We start from the raw sequence: 14,720 nt of genomic DNA, 5'->3' as shown, positions 1-14,720 counted from the left end.
CCTTTCCTAAAATAAAGCCTCCGAGACATGTATGGAATACTCAAGATGTTGCTTAACCACCACCTTGTACAATGGGATGATCACTTCCTGATATCATTCGACACTGAGTGATCACTGAATTATGACCACCTACGTAATACTTCGTACGTCCTCCTTTTGCCGTCAGTACAGCAGCTATCCGATGTGGCATTGATTCAACAAGATGTCGGAAGCGTTCGGGAGGTATGGCCAACTATTCTGGGTGTAATGCAGTTAGCAATGCAGGTATGGAGGTGATTGATGTATCCAGATGCCTGATATGCCTTTCAGTAGTTCCCACAATTGCTCTATTGGATTGATATTGGGGAGTTCGGAGGCAAATCGATATGCCTGGAAGTCAGAACTGAGTTCCTCAAACCATTACTGCACAAGTGCCCGATGGCTTGGCGCATTGTCATCTTGAAAGACACCATGACCATTCGGGGAAAAGTGTAACATAGCGGGGTATACGTAGTGAGCAAACAGTAGACGATAGCGGAGACCAGTGATACGTTGTTCCACATGCACCAGGGGTCCAAGTTCCTGCCAGTGACACATGCCCCACACCATACAACTGCCTCCACTGGCCTGCACTATTGATACCATGCACGATGGATGAAGATCCTCATGTTGACGCCAAATCCGTACACTACTACCACAGTGTGGAGTAAATAACGTCACTCGTCCGACCAGCACACCTTCCAGTCTTCTAACGTCCAACTTGCATGCTCTTTGCACCAGGCGAGTCTTTTATGCAGATTAACCTTGGTTAGCAGAGGATGCCATAGGTGTCGTCTGCTGGTATAGCCCATTCATGCAAGTGTGTGACGTATGGTCATGCCAGATATTGTTCCGGGTTGGCCCATGTTGTATTGGGTAGTCGACTCTTCAGCAGTGCTGTGCCTGTACGAGCCGTCGGAACTGCCGCTCACCTCTAACATCAACCTTTTGCTGTCTGTGTGGGTAGCACAGTGGTATCGTCACTGTCCTCCCCACACCGGGTGGAAAAGGCCCTGGTTCAAATCCCATCGATGGCACGAGGAACTTTAATGGGCTTTTTTTTCACTCTGTGGCTGAGATAGTCTGTCTCAGACGTAGGTAGCAAGGTTTTTTTCACCCAGAAATTGGGGTTTTTTTCGTCCAGCAAACAGGCAAATCGACTAGAGAACACACACAATTTACAGACAAATAAATATATGGGTAGATGTAAGAAATTGCAGGTGGCCCTAATATAATAATTTGAATTTGAATCAACCTGTCGCTGACCTTTGCAGTTTTACTATCGGGTCGTCGTTTGACCGTTTTGAAGCCACTCCTGGTACACTTTAACTACAGTGCCTCTGAAACACCCCACCAGTACAGCCATTTGGGAAATTGAGGCACCAGCTCATCGAGCACCCACAATCTGTCCTTTATCAAAGTCCGATAAATCCTTCCTTTTACCTATCATGCTCGGAATTTTACTACCTAATGAACCACTGACACCTTATCTATGTTACATAGGTCGATTAACTTTGCACTCTCGTACTTCACGTGGTCAACAGGTCGCATTCAGTTTTCATAGGTGTGGTCATAATTCAGTGATTACTCAGTGTGTATGTCATTGACACAACCCCATGAGCTGTCCTGGCAGCATGTCTGCACTGCTCAGAGAATTTCATATCTGCCTTCACGATTATCCTCTGGTCTTTTTCATTTTCCACTGTCCTGAGTGTAGTACCACATGGTTGGTAGGTTAATCTGGGATTACTGCTAACCATATTCAGTTGTAGTAGTAGTAATGGCAAATGATGCAAGAAAGTAAGCTTATATAGCATCAGCCAAAAAAAAAAAAACAGTTCTCTCATTTGTATCCTCCAAGGATTTGTTAGTTCTTCCTAGAATTTATTCAACCCATTTACTTCCACAACAGCAGATGGAAGCTGTTCCAACAATCAACCACCCCCTAGATCAAGGGTTGGCAATTTTTTTTGAATGAAGAGCCATTTTTGATCTAATTAAAAAGAGGGAGAGAATCTGAAGAGCCCCACCTCAGCTCAGGCTGGGAGGAGGGCGAGGGATGGGAGAGTTTTTTAAGAAATGGAATAGAGTGGGATGGTGTTTTATTAAAAAATATATATATATTTTGAAATATTATTTATTAATACTGAAAAAGTGTTACAGGCATCCAATTGGTTACGACTTAATGTGACTTTTGCTGCTGAACTTCTTTTGACCGAGTCTCTCAATATCAGACAGGTATGCCATAATTTTTATCTTTAAACATGCTGAGCGACTCGCATTGTTCAGACAGTTTCTTGATTTATTTTTAATATAGTTCATGTTCGAAAATATTTGCCCACAGAAATTCATCAAACCAAAAACTGAGAGAATTCCAAACGCAGTTTTTTCAAATTTATATACATGTCCGGTTAGCTACTCCAAGCATTGAACACAATTTGGTCTTGCTTTTTCAACTTATCTATTGCCATCCATTTGTGTAGAATTGCAAGGGCAGCCTTTTGCCTCTCCAAATCCTCAATTTCAGTTTTAAACAATTTTGTTTTGCACTCCACATGTTCTTGATTTTTAAGTCCTCTAACTTCTTTCAAATTGTGCTTCATGTGGGCTAAAAGTTAAAGAAACGTAGTTACATGCTCAAAGAGCCGCAGGTTGCCAACCCCTGCCCTAGATAAAGGCAAACGTCCGCACATCAATCCTTTTACCATCCTTTCTCAACTTGACTTTATGCCACTCGTGTGTAGTCTCAGCAAATGGAAGAATACCATTAATATTCAGTTTAATCAATCCAGACAAGACTGTAAACACCTTAATCAAATCTCGCAAGTGCTTAGTCTGAAGACTGAAATTTGCAGAATTGAAGCCTTTCTGGGTAAGAGCACCCTTTTGTTCCCTTCACCAGTCTAGTTGCCCTTCTCTGCCCCTGTACCAGCAGATTTGCATGCAGCCTAACCATGGCCTTATACAAAGGGATAATTACCTCCTTATTCCTGCTAGCAAAGTTTCTGTGTATCATTGACAAAACCTTTCCTCAGCTCTTCATAGCGACATTAAATAAGCATAGATAAGAGGGGGTTAAAGAAGGATTAGTGAAATGGAGCAGGATTTCAAAGTTTTTTCAGTATATTGTAAAGTTTATTTTAATAAATCTTTTTCCTATAATAGTTTGATTTATTTTTTATATTATAAATATAATTTTTTGAAAGTTTCTTTTATTAATAATTAGTAAATTTCATAATGGTTATTACAAGATCTGCCTTGAATACTTCATCAGAGGGTACCATGACTCATACGGAAATAGCCGATGGTGATTTCCTAGTGAGTCGTGATTTTATCCTTTGCAGAACCTGTGGCATGTATTCCAAGGTCGACCTAGTGGATAATCCTAGCTCACTTGGAGATTCTTTTCTTTGTCACTGTTGTAAAGAGTGCACCGACCTTAAGTTACAATTTGGTGCACTTCTAGAACAATTTGAGTCACTTAAAAAAATGGGTGCTTGCCCTCGAAAATAATGTTACTGGGAGCTCGTCAGGGACTCAAGACTCTAGCAACCTACCAAGTGATGCACTCCCGATCTGGGCCCCTGAACAGAATAACCAACTGCAAACTACTCTGCTCCATTGTCGTGGAAATGGGAAATATTTTTTATAATAACGATAGGTGGACTAGAACCAGGGTATGTCTGCCGGGAGCAACTATTAATGATATCACCAACAGACTGTCAGATTTTAAGCAGGTAAAAGAGAATATTATTATTCATGTGGAGACTAATGACATTAAGCATACACGATCTGACAATTTCTTAGACAAATATAGGATCGTGCCGAAGAAATGTCGCAAGTTAGGTCACAATGTCTATGTGTCTGCAATTCTGCCCAGGCATGATAGGAGGGATTATATGCTTGAAAGCCTTGTGGATTAACTCAACACTTGAAGGACTCTGCAAGACTTTTGGGGGGAGGGGGATTTCTATCAGCTTGGCCCGCACTTGTAGGTAGGAGGAATCTGTTTTGTAGAGATTGATACATTTAAACAAACGTGGTGCAAATGTTTTTGCCAGTATTATTGAGGATACCTTTAAGGTTCAAGGAACCTGCTAGTTTGGGGGGGACAAGGGTAATATAGATATGTGTTTATCTGATAGTATTGGTCAAATTAACTCTTGCGATAACAAACAAATGAGCGGGTAGCACATGCCAGGGAAGCGAGCTTAAATAACTTTAATTGGTGTATCAGGGTAGTTAACTAAACAAGAACACTAAGTCTTAATTGTTTATACAGTAAAGTTAAAAGTGTCGTCAATAAAATGAGCGAATTCGAATTGCTGGTTAGGACAAGTAACATTGACATATTTGGGCTTACAGAAACGTGGTGCCACATGGAGATAAGGGATGATGAGTTTCAGTACGGTATGTATAATGTTTTTAGGAAGGACAGGGAAGATAGAAGAGGTGGTGGGGTCATGATTCTCATCAAAAGTAGCCTGAGCGCAACAAAAGCTTTCCTGGATTCATATGTTTTGCATGATAGTATAGAATCTGTATGGTGTGAAATAGATTTCAATTTGTCTCTAATTGATTGGGGCAAATGGGAAGTAAACTCCACATGGGGGACAAAATTTTTAAATAAACTAGAAGATTGATATTTGTATCAACATGTCAGGAAAAGTATTAGGGAAATGAATACTCTAGACCTCATCATCACCCACGAACCAGATGACATAATAGGCTGACAGTACAGGAACTAGTAGCAAGAAGTGGTCACGGAATTCTATGGTGGACGATGAAGAGAGAGAGGTAGCAGTAATTAAAGGAATGGGTTATAATTTCAGGAAAGGAAATTACGATGCCTTAAGGTGCTACATGGCTTCTATTAACTGGGTAGATGTCTCACAGAGTGCAAATACAATTGAATCATGGTATAACCTTTAAAACATTAATCACAGAAGCCTTGAATGCTTATATACCATTAAAAAAATACTCTACAAGGAAGATTCCAAGTTGGATGAATAATGAAGTTGCAAAATTACTTGTGCAGAAAAAGACTCAATAGAAAAGTTACAGAGCAATAAAAAATACTAAAGTCTATAACATCTACAAATTGATCTGTAATAATGCCACTGAAAAGGTTAGGCTGGCAAAGGCAGATTATGAGAAATCCCTGGCAAAGAGAGCAAAGAGGGGTGGGGATAAGAAATTCTTCACATATATAAATGCAAAGGGAAGAAAGAACCAGATCGGACCCTTATGTAATGGACGTGGGATAGTATTAGATACCCCAGCTGAAGTTGCAGATGAACTCAACAGTTACTTTGCATCGATATTTACAGAAGAAAAACCCTTCATGTCAATGAGAAATTCTGGGAGTGAAGTTGAAAAAAATGTAATTAATGATGTTGGAATTTCACATGTTTATTTAATGAAAAAACTTTTCAGCCTGCAGGCCAGTAAGGCTCCTGGAGTTGATGGCATATACCCTATAATCTTAAGGGAGGTGGCAAGTGAGTGCATTGAGGCTAATTATGATAGCATTACTGGACTTGGGAGTGATTCCATTGGATTGGAAAAGCCAATGTATCTCCAATACATAAGGGTGAAGTGGGAAATTACCGACTAGTTAGTCTAATTTCATTAGTAGGGAAAATTATGGAGACTATGATCAAGGGTGGAATTCAGGATCACTTAGATAGAAATGGAATTCTGATGGATACTCAGCATGGTTTTGTAAAGGGAAAATCACGTTTAACTAATCTGGTTAGCTATTTTGACAAGGTCACTCAAGAGCTGGATTTAGGGAATAATTTCAACGTTGTTTATTGGATTTCAGCAAAGCATTTGACTCAGTCCCACATGAGCGGTTACTTTATAAGCTGGAACAGGTTGGAATCTCAGGGAAAATCCTTAGATGGATAGCAGGAGGTAGAGGGTTGTGATCAATGGTTTTCCTCGGATTGCACTGATGTAAAAGTGGGGTTCCCAGTGGATCAGTATTAGGACCATTGTTGTTATTGATTTTCATAAATGACATCGATGAAGGGATAGAGGGTGTGATGTCTAAATTTGCAGATGATGTGAAGATTGGTAGTGTAGTTAATGATTGCTGCCAAGCAGAATGACCTGGATAGACTTCAGAGATGGTCAGAAAAATGGCAGCTATGCTTTAATCCTGCAAAGTGTAAAGTGCACCTGGGGGAAGAGTAACCCCAAAATAACAACAACTAACAAAAAAAAAAAAAAAAAAGTTAAACTAAAGCCAGTACTGGAGGAAAGGGACTTGGGTATTACGATACAATCAGATACGAAGTTCTCCAAACACTGTACACTGTTTGCAAGAAGGGCCCATGGTGTCCTATCGATGATGTATCGAACAATCGCTAGTAGAGATAAGGACATCATAATCCCATTATATAAGGCTATTGTTAGACCACACGTGGAATACTGTGTTCAAGTATGGAGACTGCACCTAAAGAAAGATATTGTTCGTCTTGAAAGGGTTCAAAGACGGGTAACTCGCCTGGTGAGATCAGCAAAAGGCCATCCATATGTAGAAAGACTTCGAATATGTGGATTGCAGAGCTTGGAAACTAGGCACCTTAGAGGAGACTTGATTGAGGTATTTAAGGCTCTGAGAGGCATAAGCAAAATGAATATGGGCAAAATTTTCTAAGTTACCTACATGAGTGGCAGAGGCTGACAGTGTGGGGAAATTCAAAGGTCAGCTGGATAATTACCTAAGGGAGGAGGGAAATGCATAGGTTGTCCATTTCCTTTTCTCATATTAGTTTTTATTATTATATATTTTTAAAATTTATTCTTATTATTATTAATTTGTTTTTATTCTTATTATTTTATTTTATCATTTTTTTGTTATTTTGTTTTATTATTATTGATTTTTTTTTTTTTTTTGGCTGGTGCAGCATAAGCCATAGGCTTCCTTGCACCATGTGGCCATTACTGATATATAACCATCCTTCCTCAACTTTAATTTATGCCCCCTCATGTGCGTAGTCTCAGCAAATGGAAGAATACCATTAATATTCATCTTAATCAATCCAGACAAGGCTTTAAACACCTTAATCGAATCTCGCAAGTGCCTGGTCTCAAGACTGAAATTTGCAGAACTGAAGCCTTTCTGGGTAAGAGCACCCTTTTGTTGCCTTCACCAGTTTAGTTGCCCTTCTCTGCACCTGTACCAGCAGATTTACAAGCGGCTTAACCATGGCCTTATACAAAGGGATAATCACCTTCTTATTGCTGCTAGCAAAGTTTCTGTATATTATTGACAAAATCCTATTAGCCGTCCTGGTAGCATGTCTGCACTGCTCAGAGAATTTGAGGATACATTATCCCAGATCTTTTTCATTCTCCACTACCCTGAGTGTAGTACTACACAGTTGATAAGTTACTCTGGGATTATTGCTATCCATTTGCAGTACTTTGCATTTATCAGTGTTAAACTTCAACTGCTTTTTCTCAGATCATCAACCCAATTTTCCTAGCTCTTGTTGCAGTAGCTCACCCTGATGAATGTCATTAACCACTCTGTCAACCTTTGTATCATCTGCAAACTTAAACATTAAGCCTGATGTACCTATATCAGTATCATTTATAAATACAGAAAACAACAATGGGCCCTGCACCAAACCGTCTGGGACTCCACTGATAACATTAGTCCATGAAGAGTAGTGTCCATTGTAGCCACTCTGTCTTCTCCCACTCAACCATTCCTTTATCCATAGCAGTAACTTTCCCTTAATGCCACACTGCTTCAGTTTGTACAGTCTTTTATATGTAATGGTATCAAAAGCTTTCCTGAAATCCAAGATATATCAAAATTAATTTTTTCATCCAGTTCCTTTGTCACTGCATCATGGTATCCTATCTGATTGGTCAGACAAGATTTCCCCTTAACAAGCCCATGCTGTGACTGAAGTATAAATGCACCCCTTTTTAATTCTTTAAACAGTGGCTCCATTATTTTCTTTAGAACAGAACTTATGCCAACAGGTCTGTAATTATTCATGTCACCCTTTGATCTCCCACGGTGAATTGGGGATACATTTGCACATCCCTGTGGCCACTTTCCCTGAATCCAAGGATGCTCTCATAATTATGGCTGCAGGTTTGCTTGCTTCCTTTGCTGCCTCCTTTAATATAACTGGATAGATTCATTCCACCCCAAGTGCTTTTTTTATGTTTAACTTCAAAAATGTCTTCCACTTTCCTCTCAATTATTGCAAATTTATTTAGCTCCCTGTTAGAATTTGACAAACTTCTGGCATCCTCACTCCTAAAGAATTTCTCGTGTGTGAATGTAGATGCAAAATACCTATTCAGCCTGTCAGCAACCTTGGAAGGATCATCAAGTGTTAAACCATTGACATCTAGTAGACCAATATGATTCAACCCCTTCCCTCTTCTATTATCTGCCTTGGCTTTATTAAGCTCCATTGTTATTTGATTGCAAGCTAGTTTATATCCATGGGATTCTGTATGACCTGATAATTTATATGCATCTCATTCATTTTTCTTCATCCCACCTGTCTCAATAGTTCATCTGACAGCCAATTAGATCTAAGCCTTGAAGTGTATTTCTTAGTTAATATGAAAAGCCTTGTAGCTTCTGTGATTATTTCCCAGAATGCTTCCCATTTAGGTGCCTCCATAGCCAGGTGGGCAGGAGCAGCAGTGTGTAGTACACGCTTCTTGATTAGACCGGGGTTCGAGCCCGTGACCACCAAATACGGAGGATGCAGTAAGGTCAGGGAATGACCACTGCATATCCCCAGAGCAATATGGCCTTAGTTGCTAATGCTCCTAAAAACCAAATAACAAACAAACAAGCTTCCCATTTAGAATTTGTTGTTTTTGTAACAACATTAGTTGGTTCTGCTGTATAGAATTTAAAAAGCTGTCTGAGATCACTTTATGAAAGCAAAATCCTTTCCCTTTACCCTTAATGGTAGTAACATCTTTAAGTAAATCCCACTCCAGTGTTATCACTGCCACCTATTGGTTTTTTTTATCTATAGATTCTAAATGCAAGAAGAATGACTGCAGATATAATCAGATCAGGTGTTTGACTTTCCAGATATTGAGTTCCACTCAATATCTGGAAAGTTAGAATTCTCTATTCGAAGACATTTTGATTTACTGGCCCACTCAATTTCTCTGTAATATTGTTTTTTCTACTGATCACAGTCATTTGGCCTGTAACACACTCCTCATTTTAGTCTTCCCAGTATTTGTGTCACACTAAACTGACTGAGCATTGCACTGCCTTAGATTTATGTGCTTCTTAATTAAGAGTATAACCCCCCCCCTCATATCCTATGTGTCCTTTCTGTATACATTGTACTCCCCATATTTAAATTTTGCATTTGCTATATCTGAGTGATACCATGACTCCATTATCCCCACAATTTCTGCATTTGATGATTTGACCAGCACTTCTAATTGTTGGGGGGGGGGGTGAGGTATTAAGGCCTAGAAATATGCCTGTAAATTTATTCATTCCTCAGCAGACAGCCTTAGATTTATGTGCTTCTTAATTAAGAGTATAACCTCCCCCCCTCATATCCTATGTGTCCTTTCTGTATACATTGTACTCCCCATATTTAAATTTTGCATTTGCTATATCTGAGTGATACCATGACTCCATTATCCCCACAATTTCTGCATTTGATGATTTGACCAGCACTTCTAATTGTTGGGGGGGGGGAGGTATTAAGGCCTAGAAATATGCCTGTAAATTTATTCATTCCTCAGCAGACAGCTGTTTCTGTTACTGATCAGCAAAACTCTGCCATAGTTAACACCCAAGTCCAGTGTTAGAAGGCACTTTCTGATAGAAATTTAAATGTAAAACTTATTGTATCAAATTTTGTATTTCACTTGTAATTCAGTTTGCAAAGAGATTTGAATTTCACCCATTTACATGAAGCGTCAAGTGTTCTCTGTGAAAGAATTAATTAATAATGCTGCGCTAATATATCATATGATAGTTTAAGTAAGTTGTTTTTATTGAAATGTTGCAATAAAATCAAAAACCATTTGCAAGGAGGTATATGCACTCTGAGTTCATGTATTTTCTTATGAATTTAATCCGGGAGCCACTCTGACAAACCTGATTTAGGGAAACAGTATATTCCTGAAATGTCGACCAATTTAAGTGTAGCTTAGGTGTTTTCACTTAATTGCAACATATTGGTAAAATTTACTTAATGTATCATATGATACGTCAGTGTGCATTATTAATTTTTTCTCAAATGATAAATAGTCACTTAACACTCCTCTTCCATTTATTAAAATGTTATACATATTTTTTTAATGGTTATCCAGAATATGAACCTGTAATACCCTAGTCTTGTGGTGGAGAGCTTTGGAAGAATTTTTTGAAATGGAATTTGAATTACTCTGGGTTTTAATTTTCAGGAAAGGATGGTTATTCAAAGAGTGGAAGTAGAAGTGATGACTTGAAGAAAAAGATAAGTTGAGTGAATGTGGAGGCAAACTATGAACGGATGATTGATTGTTATGAGTGTTGATTGGTATGATGGGTGATTGTCAAAAGATTTAGAAGAAACTGGTGGAATTACAGATATTCATGGAATTATTTGTAATAAAGGCATGTAATAAAAATTATTCTTTTGAACAGTTTTCAGGTATTTGAAGGTACAGTACAGAGAAAAAGCCTTCCCTTTTTTGCTTTATTTGTTTGTTTTTTTTCGTTTGTTAATAGACAAATAAGGCAAGAAAGCACTCAACGTTATTTACATGATTTTTCTTCCATTGAGTGGTAATTGTGAAATCAGCATTTAAAAATATTGGTGAAATTTTCAGAAATTTTGCCTCTGCAATGTGTGGTTTTCAAATAAGAAAGAGGGTTGACTGTACTTATTAGTGAATAATTATTAAGTACACTGAATCCTCTAATATTAAAATATTATTAGAAGATTGAGTTACATATAATAGTATTAGTTATACATTCATTATGTTCACTTATAGGATGAGTATTTAAATTTAAAACACCATGCATGTATTTTTTAAGGTATTCTCTCGAGCTAATGAACAAGAAGCTTGTGGTTGGTGGCGGGCTGTTGTAAAAATGACCAAAGGAGATTTCCACGTAGTTGACTATTTAGGTTGGGAAACCACATATACAGAAATAGTACCAAGTGACAGGTTACGTCCGAAAAATACAAAGTGAGTTTATTTATTTATTTTTTTGTAGTAGAGATTTCAGTCAAATTTCTAGGGATATAATACGCCAGCACATTTTATGAGAGCAAATGAAAAGTGCATATATTGACCTTGGGGGCATGTTCTGACATGCCCCCAAGGTCATCATGTGCAATACATTGATAGACAATTCTGCATGTGTGTCACTAGTTGCCCGCACTCCATCTATTTTGTACAGTCAGTGTAGTCACATTAGTTCTGCTTTCCAATTGCACTGTTAGTGAACAACATGCTGCAATTGGATTTTTGTGGTTTGAAGGGGTCATACTCTCCAGATTCACAGAACATCAGCATAACATGGAGTAAAGTGTATACCAGTCAAAGAAGGTTTTAGGAATGGTTAGTAAGATTAGAAGTAGCAGAATTAATGTGGTTAAAATGGTCAGGTGGCCTGAGCAGTTCCATCAACCACTCTTAACTGAGTGCAGGCAGCTAGCATATACTTGTAAACTCAACTATTAACATAGTAAGTGGGATGACATTGGGTGTGTTTTCTGACTTGGGGTATTATTTTTATACTCAAATTACCTTTACTGGTCGCTTTACCCTTGTAATATTGAACAACAACAAAATGTGTATATGGAACATTGCTAGAGTCATTAGCTTTAAGTATCATGCTGATACATCTAATTTGTGCTTGGTTAAAAAATGTTGATGAACTTTGTTGGGTAAATCATACAATGATAGAAAGTAATTTAAAATAACAAATTGTGTACATCACTGTATGTCTTCAACAGTTGCATTAGAGAGCTCTGCTTGACTTTGGCAGTTTGGCACACCTGTTCAGCTCATTTTCAGAAATGGATGACTAGATCTTCTGAAGGTTAACAGGTAACAGTAAATAACTAACAAGACACAACTTGATTTCCCAATTATGTTATGTGAGTTCCACAATTGAAGTTACATACAGTCTTCAAATTATGTTATTTTAATATGACATATTTAATTTTAAATTTTAAGTTCTAAATATAAACACTTTCTTCTCTCTCTTTACCAAGAAATAATCTAAGGAACAAAATCTCAACAGGGCACTTTTTTTTTTTTTTTTTTTTTTGACAATCTGCCTGGCTACCCTTTTAACTCTGAAAATCTGAACAATTTTCATGCCAACAAATATGGTTTCTCTTTGTTGCAACTTATAGACCAGGGGGTGATAGAGACATCCAATGCCTATCCCTATGACAAAATAACATGATCCATTGCTAAACGAGTCACATACACTGAACTCGCAAGACAGCACAATTGAAAATGAATGAAGAGGGTAGACATACAAGCATTAGTCTCACATTGATTCGTCACCTAATTGATTTCATAAAATAATTAAATTACAGGATAACCAGGATTTAGATGTATTCAAACAATTACATAAATATGAACATATTAATAATAATACCTAAGTAATAATTATATTCATGTAGGTTGGTAGAATAGGTATGTGAATGGTATAATCAATTTCATCATGCTCATGTACTCATTCTTATAAAAAACAAATTTGGAGGTGCCCAAAGATCTGTTCAGTTTACATTTTTCCTCTGACGAAAAATGTGTTGACCTGTGTTATTCGGCATTACTGCCCAGCACTGCAGATGGCTGTTGCTTATTTGTGTTCTTTCATTTGTCATATGGTACAAATGTGTTGTTTTACTTATTTTTTTGAAACACTGGGGTAAGTGTACTGAAGTCGGTACTGTCCCAGTCAAACCATTACATGTGATCACTTTACATATGTAACTATATTTTGAAGGCCCATCACAACAAATTGCTTCAGATTCATATTAGCATATTATCAGTAATATAATAATGGGAAAAATTAGTGTGTGAATCTGCCTTACAGTGGATATTTTTTATTTGGCATTTTCTTTATTTTGAAAATCCATGTGGCCTTATGGTAAAACCATTGTAGGATATAAACAGAAAATTTATTTTCATTAATTTTGGGTAGGTGGAGGTGTGAATTCCTGCCTTATTTCTTATAGCCTCCCTTTTACTGTGGATACTTTTTTTCTCATATAATTTATCATATCTACTACAAGAGCTATATTGCACTTTATAAGTTCTGATGTGCTATTTGCAATTTCTATATCTTCATTCTTAGCTGCTTATCTTGTACATTTCTGAGTTTCCAGATTTTGAATGAAGATGAATGCTGTCTTCATTATTTGGCTCATGGGGAAATTGTCATTCTCTTCCATCTTAAATATTTTAAACTGATTAATATATTAATTGATATTCTAACTTACACTTTGAAATGTATTGCATGAACTTGTATTGAAACAGGAAAAAAAATTTAATAAAAAAAAATTATATATAAAAATATGATACAAAATAGCTGAATGTGAACATACATTCAAATGCTAATGCAGTACATTGGTCACCAATTCTTTGAAATAATTATAAAAATATTAACATTTGTACTATACTCATAATAAAATGTTTATTAGAACCATTGTATCAAGTAATGCTTCATATTTGGCCGAACACTTTTCGGACATCGTATACTGTGGTATCATAGTATAATGTCATATAATGTCACAGTTTACACTGTGACAAGTGTTATGTCACAATCAATTTCCTATTATTGAAAAGAGTTGGCACAGTTGATGATCAGAGATAGATTTGGACTCATATAGAAATAAAGTATACATTTCAAATAAATGGCAACATATACTTCACACGAGCAGTGGTTTTTATTTAAAATTGTAATAGAACTGTAATGCTCATTACATTCTATGTTGATATCAATATTTGTAAAATTAATCAGAGAAGTTTACCTCAATACAGTACGTAGAACACTTCCGTATGATACTCTCCAGAAATTTCTGTATGATTCTCTCCAGATTTCTGGAGTTGAAACGTATTGCATGAACCATTACATGTCAAAATGTAGAACACTTCGTACATTACATGTACGAAGTGTTCTACGTACTATATTGAGGTAAACTTCTCTGATTAATTTTACAAATATTAAAATTGTAATATGTTACCAGGGTAACATGTGAAAGGCCTCCACAATATAATTTTGAAGCATTCAGTATAAAATATAGCATGAGGACTTTGCCCTAAATTCATTGAGTTCATTCCTAAATAAATAATTTTCAATCTTATGTAAGGTCAGAAAATGTCTGTATTTTGTTTCTTTTACCATTAGGTAACCACTCTTGGGAATTCCAGGAAATACAGATTTAATGCAGATATGGGTTGAGCAAAAATAACACAAGTACATATGAAATTATTGTCGAAATTAATATACAGAATAGTCTAATTGTGTGTTAATTGGATTGGCTGTATCACTTGAGTTACTCAGAGAGTGAGTGACTTTACTAAAGTGGGCCATATTGATCCCAAAAAATTTAGCAGTCAGCAATATATATGAAGGTAAAACAACCAAATAATTAAAAATGTAATCAATTGCTTTATACTGCAGTGTTAAAATTGTAAGAGCTTATTTCAAACTATGCAGG

The 14,720-nt window shown here is 36.9% G+C and overlaps 1 protein-coding gene across 4 annotated transcripts in view; it reads left to right on the top strand.

The window, feature by feature from the left end:
- LOC150084234 (fragile X messenger ribonucleoprotein 1 homolog B-like) overlaps nt 1-14,720 on the top strand; it is a 497,644-nt gene that overhangs the window by 81,846 nt on the left and 401,078 nt on the right. For all 4 annotated transcript variants that reach the window (XM_090375957.1, XM_090375959.1, XM_090375958.1 and 1 more), the window contains exon 4: nt 11,069-11,223. In XM_090375957.1, coding sequence (XP_090232083.1) covers nt 11,069-11,223 — 155 coding nt within the window. The remainder of the gene's footprint in view (nt 1-11,068; nt 11,224-14,720) is intronic.

This window comes from Mastigoproctus giganteus, chromosome 6 (genome assembly GCF_048544385.1).
Source record: "Mastigoproctus giganteus isolate SK-2022 chromosome 6, ASM4854438v1, whole genome shotgun sequence".
Taxonomy (NCBI): domain Eukaryota; kingdom Metazoa; phylum Arthropoda; class Arachnida; order Uropygi; family Thelyphonidae; genus Mastigoproctus; species Mastigoproctus giganteus.
The sequence above is the reverse complement of the archived record's forward strand: the minus strand, read 5'-3'. Positions and strand labels throughout refer to the sequence as shown.